Source organism: Rhinoraja longicauda, chromosome 17, assembly GCF_053455715.1.
Source record: "Rhinoraja longicauda isolate Sanriku21f chromosome 17, sRhiLon1.1, whole genome shotgun sequence".
NCBI classification, from domain to species: domain Eukaryota; kingdom Metazoa; phylum Chordata; class Chondrichthyes; order Rajiformes; family Arhynchobatidae; genus Rhinoraja; species Rhinoraja longicauda.
In genome coordinates this window covers 37,281,809-37,299,240 of record NC_135969.1, presented here as the reverse complement: position 1 = coordinate 37,299,240, position 17,432 = coordinate 37,281,809, and the positions used below count along the sequence as shown (strand labels likewise).

General features: G+C 45.6%; 1 protein-coding gene across 2 annotated transcripts in view; it reads right to left on the bottom strand.

The window, feature by feature from the left end:
- The window catches only part of LOC144601931 (chemokine-like protein TAFA-4), a 222,537-nt gene that overhangs the window by 185,858 nt on the left and 19,247 nt on the right, over window positions 1–17,432 (bottom strand). Inside the window, exons 2-3 of one of the 2 annotated variants that reach the window (XM_078414526.1) lie at window positions 16,459–16,581; window positions 9,348–9,463 (exon numbers count right to left, since the gene is read on the bottom strand). In XM_078414526.1, the coding sequence (XP_078270652.1) occupies window positions 9,348–9,462 (115 nt within the window). In that variant the 5' untranslated portion in view covers window position 9,463; window positions 16,459–16,581. The remainder of the gene's footprint in view (window positions 1–9,347; window positions 9,464–16,458; window positions 16,582–17,432) is intronic. The other variant, XM_078414527.1, reaches the window with a different exon arrangement.

Genomic DNA, 17,432 nt, shown 5'->3' with positions numbered 1-17,432 from the left:
ACCTGCCTTCATATCTTTCAAAAACATTGTAATTGTACTGTGCAGGAAGGAACTGCAGATGCTGGTTTAAACCGAAGATAGACACAAAGAGCTGGAGTAACTCAGCGGGACAGGCAGCATCTCTGGAGAGAAGGAATGGGTGACATTTCGGGTCGAGACCCTTCTTTTGTACCCAGCTCTAGCTCTTCTTCTGACAGCTCGTTCCATAAACCCATCATATCTGTGTGAAATCCCTGTTCCTAAAGGTCTGAAGGGCGTGTTTCCAATCTGTCTCTTCCAAATCAAAATCACAACTCACCCTCCATCCTCCACTCTGGAACTTTGAGCTGCCAGTCCTGCCCATCCCTCAACAAGTTTTTGAAACAGCTATAATATTGCAATCCCATGTGTTTATATATATATATCATGTGTGTATCTGCCATATCTGCCAGGCTTCTCGCATTAATAGACGGCTTTCTGATCTGTACTTGTGCAAAAAGTGAACTAGAAATGATTTGGTTTGTAAGAAGGAACTGCAGATGCTGAGTTACACCAAAGACAGACACAAAATGAAGGGTCTCAACAAAAGACATCACCTATTCCTTTTCTCCAGAGATGCTGCCTGACCTGCTGAGTTACTCCAGCTTTTTGTGTCTATCTAGAAATGATTTGGGGTGCACCAACGTAACAGACACAATTCAACCAATGTTAGCCTCTTAAAATATATTGGTCCACAAACTAGTGCTGAACTATCTCATAGTGAGACACAAAAAGCTGGAGTAACTCAGTATCTCTGGAGAAAAGGAATAGGTGACGTTTCGGGTCTGAAGAAGGGTCTTGACCCGAAACGTCACCTATTCCTTTTCTCCAGAGATGCTGCCTGACCTGAGTTACTCCGGCATTTTGTGTCTATCTTTGGTTTAAACCAGCATCAGTAGTTCCTTCCGACATATTAGTTTAGTTTAGTTTACTTTTGTTTAGTTTAGTGATACATCTTTAGTTCTAAGATACAATGTGGAAACAGGACCATCGGCCCACCAAGTCTGTGCTGACAACGATCATATATACACTAGTTCTACCCTGCACACTGGGGACAATTTTTACAGAAGCCAATTAACCTGCAAACCTGCACGTCTTTGGAGTGTGGGAGGAAACCGGAGCACCTGGAGAAAACCCACGCGGTCACAAGGAGAACGTACAAACTCCGGTAAGACAGCACCTATAGTGAGGATCCAACCAGTAATTTAGTGGACCAATTTTGATAATAAATATATATATATAAGAAAATAACTGCAGATGCTGGTACAAATCGAAGGTATTTATTCACAAAATGCTGGAGTAACTCAGCAGGTCAGGCAGAAGGGTCTTGACCCGAAACGTCACCCATTCCTTCTCTCCAGAGATGCTACCTGACCTGCTGAGTTACTCCAGCATGTTGATAATAAATATAGTAAGGGTGAAGTCTTTGTGATTTATGATTTCATCAAAATCTCACATTACAATTAGTGCCTCTCTCTCTCCCAGACAGCCATCAATCTTACCTGTATTCACTGTTATTTACTCATCAAAGCTCACGTAAGAATAAATGAAGGACAGTTTCTTAAAAATCTCTTCACTCCTGTGGATACCAAGCGGAAACAGGTCCTTCGGCCCACCGAGTCCACACCGACTAGCGATCACCCCGTACACTAACACTATCCTACACAATAGGGACAGTTTACAATTTTACCGAAGCCAATTAGCCTTCAAACCTGTACGTCTTTGGAATGTGGGAGGAAACTGGAGCACCCGGAGAAAACCCATGTGGTCACAAGGAGAATGTACAAACTTCGTACAGACAGCACCTGTAGTAAGGATCTAATCCAGGTCTCTGGTGCTCTAAGGCAGCAACGCTCCCGCTGCGCCACCGTGCCGCCCTGTATGTGGCGCTACAGTTTATTCCAGAGCGTCCTATTAGGATGGAGCTGTGCTGCTGAACTTGTATGGTTTTGTGGTGCAAACTGGTTCGATATCTCTAATTCCCAAACATCCTGGATCAGAAAGTGAAGCACTACTACCTTGAATCCGTTCAAGTGAAAGCGAAGTGCTGTGAAATTCCAGACCGGTACAATGCCTCATCCTAAAGAGACACCTGTGTGACCATTAGATCTCCTGCACAGCGTACCAACCTCAGTTAAACGTCACGAGAACGCTTCCCTGTCAATAATTTACCCAGCACAGCTCCGCACTATCATCAGAATAGGGAAGCATGGGGCTACCTTGAGCTGAACATTGTACATCCCACACAAAGAGTCTGAGTCTGAAGGAGGGTCTCGACCTGAAACGTCACCTATTCCTTTTCTCCGGAGATGCTGCCTGACCCACTGAGTTACTCCAACTTTTTGTGTCTGCCTTCAGTTTAGTTTAGTTTAGTTTAGTTAGGCGATGATGCGCGGAAACAGGCCCTTCAGCCGATCAAGTCTGTGCCGACCAGCGATCCCTGCGCACTAACACTATCCTACACACACACTAGGGACAATTTACATTTATACCAAGCCAATAAACCTACAAACCTGTAAGTCTTTGGAGTGTGGGAGGAAACAGAAGATCTTGGAGAAAACCCACGCAGGCCTCGGGGAGAACGCACGAACTCCGAACAAACAAGCACCCATAGTCACGATCGAACCCGGATCAATGGCACTGTAGGGCAGCAACTCTACCGCTGCGCCATCGTGCTGCCTGGTATTTAAACGAGCATCTGCAGTTCCTTCCTGCACATCCCACACAAACACACCCCTTACAATAAATGCCCGACTATACAGAGGGTTCTCTTAACAGATACCTGTATGCAGTCATACAATAAGCCGCGATCAGCCATCATTAGACCTGATATTTAGTGAAGGTTAGCAACCATTTTTTTTTTTTTAAATTACATCCAACATTAATTGCTAGTCCTTGTAAGATCACAAATTCACAACCTGGGAGAATAGCTGGTGATATTTTAATTATAAACCAAAAAATGTTGACCAGCTTTATAAATCTTGTTGTATTTTGTCGATTATTTTAGGGTGCTTGTAAACGTTGATGTCACTATCATACCTGTTTTGAAAGAGTTGCTAAGTCTGACAACGCGACAGCCCTGAATTAACGCACATTAAAATCAAAGTGACAGGATCACTGAAGCAAACTTAATTAATGGCAGTGTTCTCGCTGATGTTAATTCAGTGCGCTCACTTTAACTCCTCAAGAGCTAACGCCTCCTGAACCAAGTAGCAATCCCTGTAGGAGGTTGGGCTCTATCCTCTGCAAGTACCAGTCTTTGACCATCTAGAGTTGCAACATGGAATTCTCAATCCCCAGTTCATCCCTAAAAATACCCGTGTTCACCCTTCCCCCAATAATGCAGCCCAGATTGAAACTCATCATGAAGACAATGATATTCAAGTACAGGACACAAGAGCAGCACGTGTGGCACGGTGGCGCAGCGGTAGAGTTGCTGCCTTACAGCGCTTACAGCGTTTACAGCGCCGGAGACCCAGGTTCGATCCCGTCTAAGGCTGCTGTCTCTAAAGAGTTTGTACGTTCTACCCGTGACCACATGGGTTTTCTCCGAGATTTTCAGTTTCCTCCCACAATCCAAAGATGTACAGGTTTGTAGGTTAATTGGCTTGTTATAAATGTAAATTGTCCCTAGTGTGTGTAAGATAGTGTTAATGTGTGGGGATCACTGGTCGGTGCGGACTCGGTGGGCCGAAGGGCCTGTTTCCACGCTGTATCTTAAACTAAACTAAACTAAAAGAGCACCAGTGTAATAAGAACATAGGACAGTACAGCACAAGAACAGGCCCTTCAGCCCAAAGTGTCCATACCAGACATGATGCCAAGTTAACTAATCTCCTCTGCCTGCACGTGGTCCATATCCCTCTCTTACCTGCATATCCATGTGCTTATCCAAAAACACCTTAAATGCCACTATCGTATCTGCCTTCACCACCACCCCTGGCAGCATGTTCCAGGCACCCACTACCCTCTGTGTAAAAAAACTTGCCCGGCACATCTCCTTTAAACTTTCCCCCTCTCACCTTAAAGCTATGTCCTCTGGTCTTTGGCATTTCCACCCTGGAAAGATTAAGGTTCTGACTGTCTACCCTATCTCTGCCTCTCATAATGTTATGTATTTCTAATGGGTCTCTCCTCAGCCTCTGAAGCTCCAGAGAAAGCAATCCCTGTTTTTCAGTCCAATAATCTCACAAAGCAGAAATAATAACAGCCATCGTAAAATTAACAAATGGTTATTTTTAAGGGAGCTTTAATATTGATAAAAACATAAAATAAATTCTAAAATAACAACAGTGGCGGTGATTATTCACAAAATGCTGGAGCAACTCAGCAGGTCAGGCAGCATCTCAGGAGAGAAGGAATGGGTGACGTTTCGGGTCGAGACCCTGAAGAAGGGTCTCGACCCGAAACGTCACCCATTCCTTCTCTCCTGAGATGCTGCCTGACCTGCAGAGTTACTCCAGCATTTTGCGAATAAATACCTTCGATTTGTACCAGCATCTGCAGTTATTTTCTTACACAAGTGGCAGTGAGATGACTCTGAAATTTGCAAAGAGTGAAGGGGAAATGCAGAACTTATGTAAAGTCCCAATTATAGGGGGTGGTGGGGAGGGGGGTTGGGGGTGGGGAGATAATACAGAACAATACATGTACAATTGAATTTATAATGTAGGTATCATTGGGTACTATGAGTTGTAACATGTATGTGCTTTGTTAAAATTTAAATAAAATTTTTTTTTTTTAAATGTTAAGTCCCAATTATGTTTAATTTTCCCCTGTGTTTTGTGTGGAAGATCTCATCTGGTAGCAGAGACCTTGATGAAATCTCACCCCCTTTTACCACGTTTTAAAATTCTGTGCCACTGCCTGTTTTGGGCAGGTTTACACACAGGATGGAAACTTCCCTCAATTCCCGGCCTGCAGGCTAACGGTTTGGTTATTATCCTCTAGGGTAGGAAATTTATTCAAAGACCGTGACAAGCAGCCCTGGCAAACAGTTCCAGAGAGATGCAGGCAGAGAGCCTGATTAGGATGCAACTCCACCCCTCACAATTATCTGGAAATGTCAAAAATGGGCCAGGCATAAATATAAAGAGGAAAATAATCTGATCTGAGACGTCCTCAAGCAAAATGCTCGTTGGTCTTTTCAGAAGTGTCTCCAACAGCAAAATGATGTCGGTAAAGAGCATTTGCAATCTTACACTGCCCTCTCCTGGTTGCAGACTCACCCTCGCTCTCAACACCTTTTTGTTTTTGATACAGGCAGCGCACTTTATTTTGGACGTGAGCAGTGAATTCAAAAGGGCACGGTTATGCAACAGTTGGAGAACCGAACAGGTTTATATGAAGCAGGATCTTCAATTCTTTGTGTGGAAGATTACTGGGCCTAATGAACAAGGATAAATGGAGGCCACCTTTGTGAGAGGTGCTGAAACCGTGAACAGCTGATTGTTTTTTTTACATCTCACACAAAGACAAATTAATTAGTTATGCCGAGCATCCACTCTGTATTGACAGTTTTGAATGAGCTGTTTTTTCTGCAAAAAAAAAGTTATGTAATAGGGCCTTTTCGCCTTTCTAGTTCAACTGAGATGTTACAGATTTGATTTTACCTCATGTTGTATTCACTATCAACCTTTTTAAGAGGTAAAACAGGAATAAATAATTCTAAAGAACTTTTTTTTAACCATAAGACTGAGTCTGAAGAAGGGTCTCGACCCAAAACGTCACCCATTCCTTCTCTCTTGAGATGCTGCCTGACCTGCTGAGTTACTCCAGCATTTTGTGAATAAACTCCTTCCCAGTACATGCATCCTTTCCCAACCGGGTGTTCAAGCCAAGTCAAGTCAAGTCAAGTCAAGTCAAGTCAAGTCAAATTTATTTGTCACATACACATACTCGATGTGCAGTGAAATGAAAGTGGCAATGCCTGCGGGTTGTGCACAAAAAGAATTACAGTTACAGCATATAAATAAAGTTAATAAGTTACTATTAGTGTCGACAAAAATTTAGTCTCTGGGGTTATAAAAGTTGACAGTCCTGATGGCCTGTGGGAAGAAGCTCCGTCTCATCCTCTCCGTTTTCACAGCGTGACAGCGGAGGCGTTTGCCTGATCGTAGCATCTGGAACAGTCCGTTACTGGGGTGGCAGGGGTCCCTCATGATCTTGCTTGCTCTGGATCTGCACCTCCTGATGTATAGGTCCTGCAGGGGGACGAGTGTAGTTCCCATGGTGCGTTCTGCCGAACTCACTACTCTCTGCAGGGCCATCCTGTCCTGGGCAGAGCTGTTCGCAAACCAGACTGTAATGTTGCCGGACAGGATGCTCTCTACAGCCCCAGAGTAGAAGCAATGAAGGATCCTCAGCGACACTCTGAGTTTCCTCAGTTGTCTAAGGTGGTAAAGGCGCTGCTTAGCCTTACCCACCAGTGCGGCAATGTGCGTTGCCCACGTCAGATCCTCTGCGATGCGGACTCCCAAGTATTTGAAACTGCTCACCCTATCCACAATAGACCCATTTATCTCCAGTGGAATGTACGTCCTTGGATGTTTAGCCCTTCTGAAGTCCACAATCAGCTCCTTTGTTTTAGTGACATTCAAGAGGAGGCTATTGTCCTGACACCAGAGTGCCAGATCAGCCACCTCCTCCCGGTAGGCCTTCTCATCGTTGTTGGAGATCCGGCCCACCACCACAGTGTCATCAGCAAACTTGATGATGGAGTTTGAGCTGAACCTGGCCCCACAGTCATGTGTGTACAGGGAGTACAGTAGGGGGCTAAGGACGCAGCCCTGGGGGGATCCTATGTTCAGGGTGAGGGAGCTAGATGTGTGTTCCCCCATCCTGACCACTTGGGGCCTGGCAGTGAGAAAGTCCAGGACCCAGGCACACAGAGGGGTGCTAAGCCCCAGTTCCAGCAGCTTGCTCCACTTTCTCTTCCTTTGGGATATAGACCAGGATTGTTTTCAAGTTCAGAGTAGATGAACTCCATAGCTTCATGTGAAGCTCTGTGAGTTGGGGCATAGGCATTGATGATCTTGGCAGAAAAGGATACAGAGTGCTGGAGCAACTCAGCGGGCCAGGCAGCATCCATGGAGAACATGCATCAATGATGTTATGGGTCAAGTCTAGGGTTGCCAACTGTCCCGTATTAGCCGGGACATCCCATATATTGGGCTAAATTGGTTTGTTCCATACGGAACCGCCCTTGTCCTGTATTAGGCCCGGGGGACGCTGAAGGCCCAGACACTGTAGGCCTGGACACTGTAGGCCCGGACACTGTAGGCCCGGACACTGTAGGCCCGGACACTGTAGGCCCGGACACTGTCGGCCTGGACACTGTAGGCCCGGGTGCCGCTGTAGGCCCGAACAGTGTAGGCCCAGAAGCCACCTAACAGAGGTTGCGTAGCAACCCGCCTCCCAGCCTGGGCAGCCGCCATTGGTGGAGCGGGAGAACGTGGCCGCTGGCTGGGTGAGGTCACGTGAGGCGCGGGGTGGTGACGTCACCTTTTGTCCCTTATTTGGTGGTGAGAAAGTTGGCAACTCTAGTCAAGACCCTTCTTCTGACTGTTCTGGTCTTGGCATTTTGGCTCGGCGTTGGAGTGAACCAGTGGGTCATAAGATCTTCACCAACTCCACTCAGGGAACACAAAGATGTTGGTCCAACTCGTTGTTGATCGGCAAACTCACTCCATGAAGGTGACGTTCCTCTTGTGATTTGCCCCTATTGAGGAAGGTGGAACCACACCCCTATATGTAAACAGCCAATCCTGATGGATGCGTCTCACTCCGTCACTGTCAAAGTGCCTCGGTCCCCAGGACACAGCAGCAGACGGTCTTCTGGTTTGTCACTGTGAGGATCGTCCATGAGGGATCTGATATTCTGGGTGCCTGACACCACATTGTGGAGGACAGCTGCCTGTGCACGGTCGTTTTTAATGTGGCGTAGGAGATGCACGCACCATACAGAGCAAGATCACGATCTAATGGCAAGAGGGGCCTAGAGGACTGGAGACCAGACTCTGCAGCATAGGCAAGACCTTAATGCACTGAAGTCTGCATCTATCTCCCTGTGATTCTGCTGCAAGCAGGATTTCCATTGTACCCGTACCTCACTATAATACTGAACCATCCTATCACCAACTAGAGAGCAGCCCTGACCTAAAATCCGCCTCATTGGAGACCCTCGGACCATCTTTAATCGGACTCTACCTCTCACTAAACATCATTCCCTTTATCCTGTATCTGTATATGATTGTCATCATGTATAGTCTTTCCACTGACTGGATAGAGCGCAACAAAAAAGCTCGGTAAATGTGATGATAAACTAAAGTAACTAAAAAAAAAACTCCATTTGCTTGAGGCAGTTTGAGAAGGTGCCACACTAACAAATCTTGAAGGTCAATTAAGGATGGCAATAATCATGGGCCTTGTCAGCATTAATGAATAAAGTTTTTTTTAATGTCTCTGCTCATTCTTTGTTGGGGTAATCCATCGCTAATCCTATTGCTCTGTTCTCTCTCAGTAGTCCTGTGCCCAAATCAATATTTATTCACTTTCTCTTTAACATATACAATGATCTTTGCCTCAACCACTCTCAGTGATTAGTTTAGTTTAGTTGAAAGATACAGCGCGGAAACAGGCCCTTCGGCCCACGGCACATTAACACTACCCTACACACGCTAGGGACAATTTTACATTTTATACCAAGCCACTTAGCACGCCTTTGGAGTGTGGGAGAAAACCGAAGATGTCGGAGGAAACCCACGCAGGTCACGGTGAGAACGGACAAACTCGGTACAAACAGCGCCCTTAGTCGGGATCGAACCCAGAACCTGGGGCTCTGGCGGTGTAAGGCAGCAACTCTACCGCTGCGCCACTGTGCCACCCCCTCTGATGTAATGCACTCCGCATTTGACAACTCCCCTTCAAAGTCAGAGAACTTACAACTTCTCTCCTCCCTAGGTTGATCCATGAATTACCCACCAAAGTAAATATACTTACTTCGGTCACTTTAGCAAAACCCTTTATATTTTTAGATACCCCAATTAAATCTATAATTAGTCATTACAGCCTCCAGTGCCAATCTTCCACTTTGTCTCATTTCTGGAGCTTCCCCTCCCATTCTGGTCAACGTGATACACTCAGTAATGTGGACGCAGCCCAGACCATCACACAAGAAGAAGGGTCTGAAGAAGGGTCTCGACCCAAAATGGCACCCGTTCCTTCTCTCCAGAGATGCTGCCTGACCCGCTGAGCTACTCCAGCATTGTACGTCTAACCACGGGAAGTCGGGTCTGTCCCCCACTGAGTGATCTTGTACAGCTCCTTACCTGAGTGGCCCCGGGTTTGGTGACCTGTAGCCGTTAGCGATCGGCAGCCGAGCATTAACACAGAGGCCAGCAACAGCCAGTGAGTGAAGAGCATCGATCTCGCACAGAATCTCATCCTAACAGAGAAGGGAGACACAAGCGGAAATAGATATAAGTTGCGGAGTTGTGTGGGAACTGAGACTCGCCGTTTGAATCTATCAAGGGGACGACGCAAGAAACTGCAGATGCTGAAGCTTGCATACACTGGAATTTAGAAGGATGAGAGGAGATCTTATCGAAACGTATAAGATTATTAAGGGGTTGGACACGTTAGAGGCAGGAAACATGTTCCCAATGTTGGGGGAGTCCAGAACAAGGGGCCACAGTTTAAGAATAAGGGGTAGGCCATTTAGAACTGAGATGAGGAAAAGCTTTTTCAGTCAGAGAGTTGTGAATCTGTGGAATTCTCTGCCTCAGAAGGGAGTGGAGGCCAATTCTCTGAATGCATTCAAGAGAGAGCTAGATAGAGCTCTTAAGGATAGCGGAGTCAGGGGGTATGGGGAGAAGGCAGGAACGGGGTACTGATTGAGAATGATCAGCCATGATCACATTGAATGGCGGTGCTGGCTCGAAGGGCCGAATGGCCTCCTCCTGCACCTATTGTCTATTGTCTATCTTGAGCAAAACACAAAGGGCTGGAGGAACCCAGTGAGTCAGGCAGCATCTGCAGGGGGAAGAAGCAGATAACGTTTCGGGTCAGCAGCCGTCTTCGGGATCTGCATTTAATTTATCAATGTGAACATTAAGTCTCAATCATGGATCGTTGAGTGGATTCTTTCTCTAATATTATAGCTTTTTAATGAAAAATCAGCATATAGAATGAAAAGCATATAGAATATTCTTTAAGGCATAAGGAGGAAAAATCTATCCCACTCTTGGCATCATTGCACCCAGCAATCCCATTCACCACGAATCCTCCCCTTATTCTCTCATCTCCACATTCCTATCGGCTGAGGTTCTGCCCCTCACTAACAGAACGGGGCCAACCTCTTCCACCGATTATCCTACCCACCCCCACGGTGGAGGGGTGTGGGGGAAACCGCAGCACCAGAAAAGTCAGGAGTAACATTACAATCTTCACACAGACAGCATTGGAGGTTAGGATTGAACCTAGAGGCAGCCCCGTATCTATGAGGCAAGAGTCAAGGGCGCTTAATCGTCATACGTATCTCAACAGAACAATAAAATTCTTACTTACACAGCACAAGAGGTTTTTGTTTTTAAACACAGTCCTTAATTGGTGACATAATAAACAACCAAAAGAAAAAGAAGTTCAGTAAATAAAACACCCAATATAGTGCAAACAGAAAAAAAAAGCTTCAAGTCACTAGTGCGATCAAATGGTTCATAGTTCGGAGTTTAGATTTTTAGATTTTTTTAGAGATACAGCGCAGAAACAGGCCCTTCGGCCCACCAGGTCCATGCCGCCCAGCGATCCCCGCACATTAACACTACCCTACACCCACTAGGAACAATTTTTTAAAAACATTTTCCCAGCCAATTAACCTATAAACCTGTACGTCTTTGGAGTGTGGGAGGACACCGAAGATCTCGGAGAAAACCCATGCAGGTCACGGGGAGAACGTACAAACTCCGTACAGTACAGCGCCTGTAGTCAGGATCGATCCTGAGTCTCCGGCGCTGCATTCGCTGTAAGGCAGCAACTCTACCGCTGCGCCACCGTGCCGCCCTCAAGATGGAGTTCTGAGTGCAGCAGTTAGAACATAGAATAGCACAGCACAGGAACAGGCCCTTCGGCCCACAATATCTGTGCCAACCATGATGCCAAGACCAACTCTCATCTGCCTGCACATGATCAATATCCCACCATTCCCTGCATAACCATGCACCTTTCCAAAAGTCCCTTAAATGCCACTAACCCACTCTCCCAATAGAATTCTCTGCCTCAGAAGGCAGTGGTGGCCAGTTCTCTGAATGCATTCAAGAGAGAGCTAGATAGAGCTCTTAAGGATAGTGGAGTCAGGGGGTATGGGGAGAAGGCAGGAACGGGGTACTGATTGCGAATGATCAGCCATGATCACATTGAATGGTGGAGCTGGCTCGAAGGGCCGAATGGCCTACTCCTGCACCTATTGTCTATTGTCTATTGCCTCCACCACCAAGCCCGGCACCCATGTTAACACATCACATCCTGGGTTATGTGGGTTCTGGTCCACCATGCAACCTAAGAGCACATGATCTAAGATCAGGTCGCTGCCTAAAGGAACTGGACTTCTACCTACTAGTGTTTAACCAACAAAGGAGCTGTGCAGACTGGGTACACGACTAGTTACAAAGGACACAGCTCTGAGAGAAGCTCATGCTATCTCTTGCAGCAGAAATACACAACGTATATATACCTAGTGCCTTTGGAGACTGGGTCTGAAGAAGGGTCCCAATCTGAAACGACACCTAGCCATGTTCTCCAGAGATACTGCCTGACCTGCTGAGTTACTCCAGCATTTTGTGTCCTTTTTTGTAAGCCAGCAACTACAGTTCCTTGTTTCTACAGACCAGCTGGGCAGCACAATGCTACCCAACAGCATCAGAGACCCAGGTTCGATCCGACTGTACAGAGTTTGTACATTCTCCCTGTGACCGCGTGGGTTTTCTCCGAGTGCTCACGTTTCCTCCTACATTCCAAAGACGTGTAGGTTTTAAGGTTAATTGGCTTCTGTAAATTGTCCTTTAGTCTGTAGGGTAGAACAAGTGTATGGGTGATTGAACTAGTGTTGGGCAGCACGACTCGGCGGGCCGAAGGGCCTGTTTCCACGTTGTATCTCTAAACTAAACTAAAAAAGCTGCTAAAGTCTATTGCAGTTCCATAACCACTGCAGCAAGGTGGCACAGTGGTAGAGTTGCTGCCTTACAGCGCTTGTAGTGCCAGAGACCCGGGTTTGATCCCGACTACGGGTGTTGTCTGTATGGTGTTTGTACGTCCTCCCCATGACCGCATGGGTTTTCTCCGAAATCTTCGGTTTCCTCCCGCAGTCCAAAGACATACAGGTTTGTAGGTTAATCAGTTGGTATAAATGTAAATTGTCCCTAGTGTGTGCAGGATAGTGTTAATGCGCGGGGATCGCAGGTTGGTGCGGATTCGGTGGGCCGAAGGGCCTGTTTCCGCGCTGTAACTCTAAACTAAACTAAACTAAACTACCTGCACCTCCTCCAACCCCACGAGATGCAACACCTGTCCCTTTACCTCCCCCCTCAACTCCATCCAAGGACCCAAACAGTCTTTCCAGGTGAGACAGAGGTTCACCTGCACCTCCTCCAACCTGCTTTTCTAAACTAAACTACCGCAAAGTCCAAAATCAACAAATTCTGCACTTGATGGGTATCAAAGGCTATAAGGCTCATTGCAACACCAAGCACAATCAACCAGAGGAGCTTGGTTAACCTTCATCTATATGCAAAGAATCGGGAAATATAATAGATTAGATAGGTCCTTCTTTGGTTTAGAAAGGATTACAGATCTATTAAGTCATTAAGCATAGCCGTGGCTGCTGAGATAAGCTCAATTATATTTGAAGAATACGTTTACTAATGGTAAAAGGTGCTGAGGATGTACTGGCCGAGAACAAGAATTCCTCTGTTCGTCATGCAAGGTAAATAGCAAGTGTATTTCAGGTGAAATTGTAAATCCATCCTGAAATAACTCTTTTATAATCCTGCTGCAAATACCCAACAGTGGAAACCTTTACAAATGGATTTCTGATGGTGATCAGAGCGATTCTTAACACCAGCTTCCAAACTAATGGGTTTTCAGAAAAATTACGGAACAAAAATGTTCTAAGATGATTCTGGTCTCTTTGGAAAATTTGTGCGCTATGGTGCAATTAAACTCAGATAAATCAAGAGCACACACTCCCGAGGTGTTGCTTCATCCCACTTTTTAGGAAACAGTTAGACACGTACATTGGTAGGACAGGTTTGGAGGGATATGGGCCAAACGCGGGCAGGTGGGACTAGCGTAGCTGGGACATGTTGGCCGGTGTGGGTGAGTTGGGCAGAAGGACCTGTTTCCACGCTGCATGACTCGATGACTCTGTAACACTGCCAATGTCTTCTGTACACTCAATGCTGGGCATGAAAGATTTGCAGTTATAAAAGGAAGTACCAATGAAATACTTTTAAAGTGAAACCGCTCTTGTAAGTTGGGAAACACAACAGCTAATTTGCAGACTGCAAGCCTGCACAAACAGCTTTACAATCATGATCTGATTATTGGCTTTTTATTGATGTTGGTTACGGGATGAATACTGGTCAGGATGCTGTGGGTAAATCCCCTTCTTGGTTTTAGTTTAGTTTAGAGATATAACATTCCCCAAAATTAGATATAACCTCTGATAAATACAGACAATTACAGTTCATAAGATTCGTAAGTCATAAGAGCAGAATTAGGCCATTCGGCCCATCCAGTCTACTCCGCCATTCAATCATGGCCGATCTAGCCCCATTCTCCTGCCTTCTCCCCGTAACCCCTGACACCCGTACTAGTGAAGAATCCACCTGTCTCTGACTTAAAGTTCATCTTCTACCTTCAGACTTACCTTCTGTTATTCACTAGTCCGTTTACAACCTTCCTTTATCCTGCATTGTGGGGCTCACGTTGTCGACTTCCCCGTGGTGGGCCCTGTCAACTGACCTCAGTCAGGCGAACGACAACAAACAGAGACAGCAGAAGCAGAAGCAGCTTCATAACTTCTGCTGCCTCAAACGCAAGAAGAAGAAGATCCTGCATTGTCACCCTTTTTGATGGTCATGTCAGAATTGAAGGTCATGACAAAGAGGGGCCTGGCGTGGGGGGGCCGCCGAGAAGAAAGAGGGGACTGGTTGGGGGTGGGGGGGTGGGGAGAGAGAAGAAAGAGGGACCATTGGAACCATGTCGAATGCTTTTGTAACTTTGTTGGCACCCTATACTCTTTGCCTACTTGTGTTGTACAGGTGACAATAAAGTATTGATCAATGAGTCATCCCACCAACCTTCTTCCCTGCACTGACATCCCTTGTGTTCCCTTCACTACTCCCACCCTGACCTGCTGCTGAAGCTCAAGTGCCAAGGACCTGGAGTCGTAACGAACAACAAAGACTGTGCCGAGTGGAGAAGTGTGTCCATGTCTAACTCCAACGCCCGCACTAAACTTGCTTTCACGACCAGATTCTGCAACCTTTCTCAAGGATTGAGGGAAAATCCTAACTTTTTGTAGCAGTTTCTGCCACTTTCTAACAACACATTTGTCTGAACATATCTGTACCCAGGGTCATAGCTTGTATACCATTGCCATAAAACCTGTAGTCTAGTTCAGTTTAGTTTATTGTCACGTATACCGAGGTACAGTGAAAAGCTTTAGTTGCGTGCTAATCAGTCAGCAGAAAGGCTATACGTGATTACAATTGAGCCATTCACAGTGCACAGATACATGATAAAGGGAATAACGCGAATAACATTTAGTACAAGATGAAGCCAGTAAAGTCTGATCAAAGATAGTCTGAGGGCATCCAATGATGTAGATAGCAGATAATAACCACATGCCATAAGATCTATAGGCAGAAAAAAGGAACTGCAGATGCTGGTTTACCAAGGAAAGACACAAAATGCTGGAGTAACTCGGCAGGTCAGGCAGCATCACTGTGGATAGGTGACATTTCAGGTCAGGACCCTTCTTCAGACTCAGAAATGTTTCTTAGTTATATGAGATTTATTGAGGTTTTATTAGCTTTTATAAACATCAGTGTTAAACTTCCTGCTGATTTTATAGGCTAGCATTTATTGTCCCTAAAGAAACACCAATCTCATCTATGTACAATTGTTTGTCTATCTTCTGTTTTCGTTGTCTATTATATGTCCAGATCATGTTCAATATAATTTTTTATTTGAAATATTTAATAATAATATGCCTTTATTGTCATTGTACGCAAGGTACAACAAAATTAGAAGTGCTACAGCTGATAACAGTGCGACAGTGCATATCCTTCAAAGACAATTGCACAGGCATACGAACCAACACAACAAATGCCAGTATCAAATAAAAACCAATTTAAAAACCTAATAAATAACGTATGGGTCATACACTTAAAATTCTAAAAAAAAAAGTTCCTTTTTTAAAATGTGCGACGAAAATGAGAGTAGTCAAGTCATGTGCTTCCGTTCACTGTTCTTATGGCCCAGGGAAAGAAACTGTTTTTGAGTCAATTATTCAACACTTTTAAAACAAATTTACTATCGCAATGTTTAAGAAACATTTAGACAAGTACATGGATAGGACAGGTTTAGAGGGATATGGGCCAAACACAGGCAGGTGGGATTTGACAATAAACAATAGGTGCAGGAGGAGGCCATTCGGCCCTTCGAGCCAGCACCGCCATTCAATGTGATCATGGCTGATCATTCTCAATCAGTACCCCGTTCCTGCCTTCTCCCCATACCCCCTGACTCCGCTATCCTTAAGAGCTCTATCTAGCTCTCTCTTGAATGCATTCAGAGAATTGGCCTCCACTGCCTTCTGAGGCAGAGAATTCCACAGATTTACAATTCTGACTGAAAACGTTTTTCCTCATCTCCGTTTTAAATGGCCTACCCCTTATTCGTAAACTGTGGCCCCTGGTTCTGGACTCGCCCAACATTGGGAACATGTTTGCTGCCTCTAATGTGTCCAACCCCTTAATAATCTTATATGTTTCGATAAGATCCCCTCTCATCCTTCTAAATTCCAGTGTATTCAAGCCTAGTCGCTCCAGTATTTCAACATATGACAGTTCCACCATTCCGGGAATTAACCTAGTAAACCTACGCTGCACGCCCTCAATAGCAAGAATATCCTTCCTCAAATTTGGAGACCAAAACTGCACACAGTACTCCAGGTGCGGTCTCACTAGGGCCCTGTACAACTGCAGAAGGACCTCTTTGCTCCTATACTCAACTCCTCTTGTTATGAAGGCCAACATTCCGTTGTGCAGATGGGACATGTTGGTCGGCGTGGGCAAGTTGAGCCGGAGAGCCTGTTCCCGCATTGTATGACTCTATGACATTTCAAGTAATATGTAAATACAAAATCTTCACATGTTTTACCTTGCTGATTATATGTTCAGTTACACGTCTTTTTTCAGCATTTCGCTCATGAATCCAAATTGCCTGCCGCTGTACATGGGATACATTCCCATGCACCTCTGCTCAGCCTCTCTTCATTGGAAGCTGTCAATGATAAATTAGATGTATTTTAGATCTCCTCTTGATCTCCAGTATTTCCGGAATCATTGAAATATTCATGGGGAAGTCGCAAAGCAGAGACAGTTTTTCACTAAAAAAACAAAAAAATGTTTTTTCAACAAAAAGCTTTTCGCTGTACCACGGCACACGTGACAATAAACAATAAGTTAAACTGAACTAAACTGCAGCTCTAATCCTGAGATGCAGCTCATGCACAGGGGCTGCACGGTGGCGCAGCGGTAGAGTTGCTCCAGTACAGCGCCAGAGACCCGGGTTCCATCCTGACCACGGGTGCTCTCTGTACAGTTTGCACGTTCTCTCCGTGACCTGCGTGGGTTTTCTCCGGGTGCTCCGGTTTCCTATCACAATCCAAAGACGTACAGGTTTCATGTTAATTGGCTTGGTATAATTGTAAATTGTCCCTAATGTGTGTAGAATAGCGCTAGTTATCGAGGATCGGCTGGTCAGCGCGGACTCGGCGGGCCAAATGACCTGTTTCCGCCCTGTATCTCTAAACTAAACTAAACACACACTTCCTTGTCTTTGTATCTCCCCTTCCCCTGACTCTCAGTCTGAAGAAGGGTCTCGACCCGAAATGTCACCCATTATACAGGGCGGCACGGTGGCGCAGCGGTAGAGTTGCTGCCTTACAGCGAATGCAGCGCCGGAGACTCAGGTTCGATCCCGACTATGGGTGCTGTACTGTACGGAGTTTGTACGTTCTCCCCCTGACCTGCGCGGGTTTTCTCCGAGATCTTTGGTTTCCTCCCACACTCCAAAGACATGCAGGTTTGTAGGTTAATTGGCTGGGCAAATGTAAAAATTGTCCCTAGTGG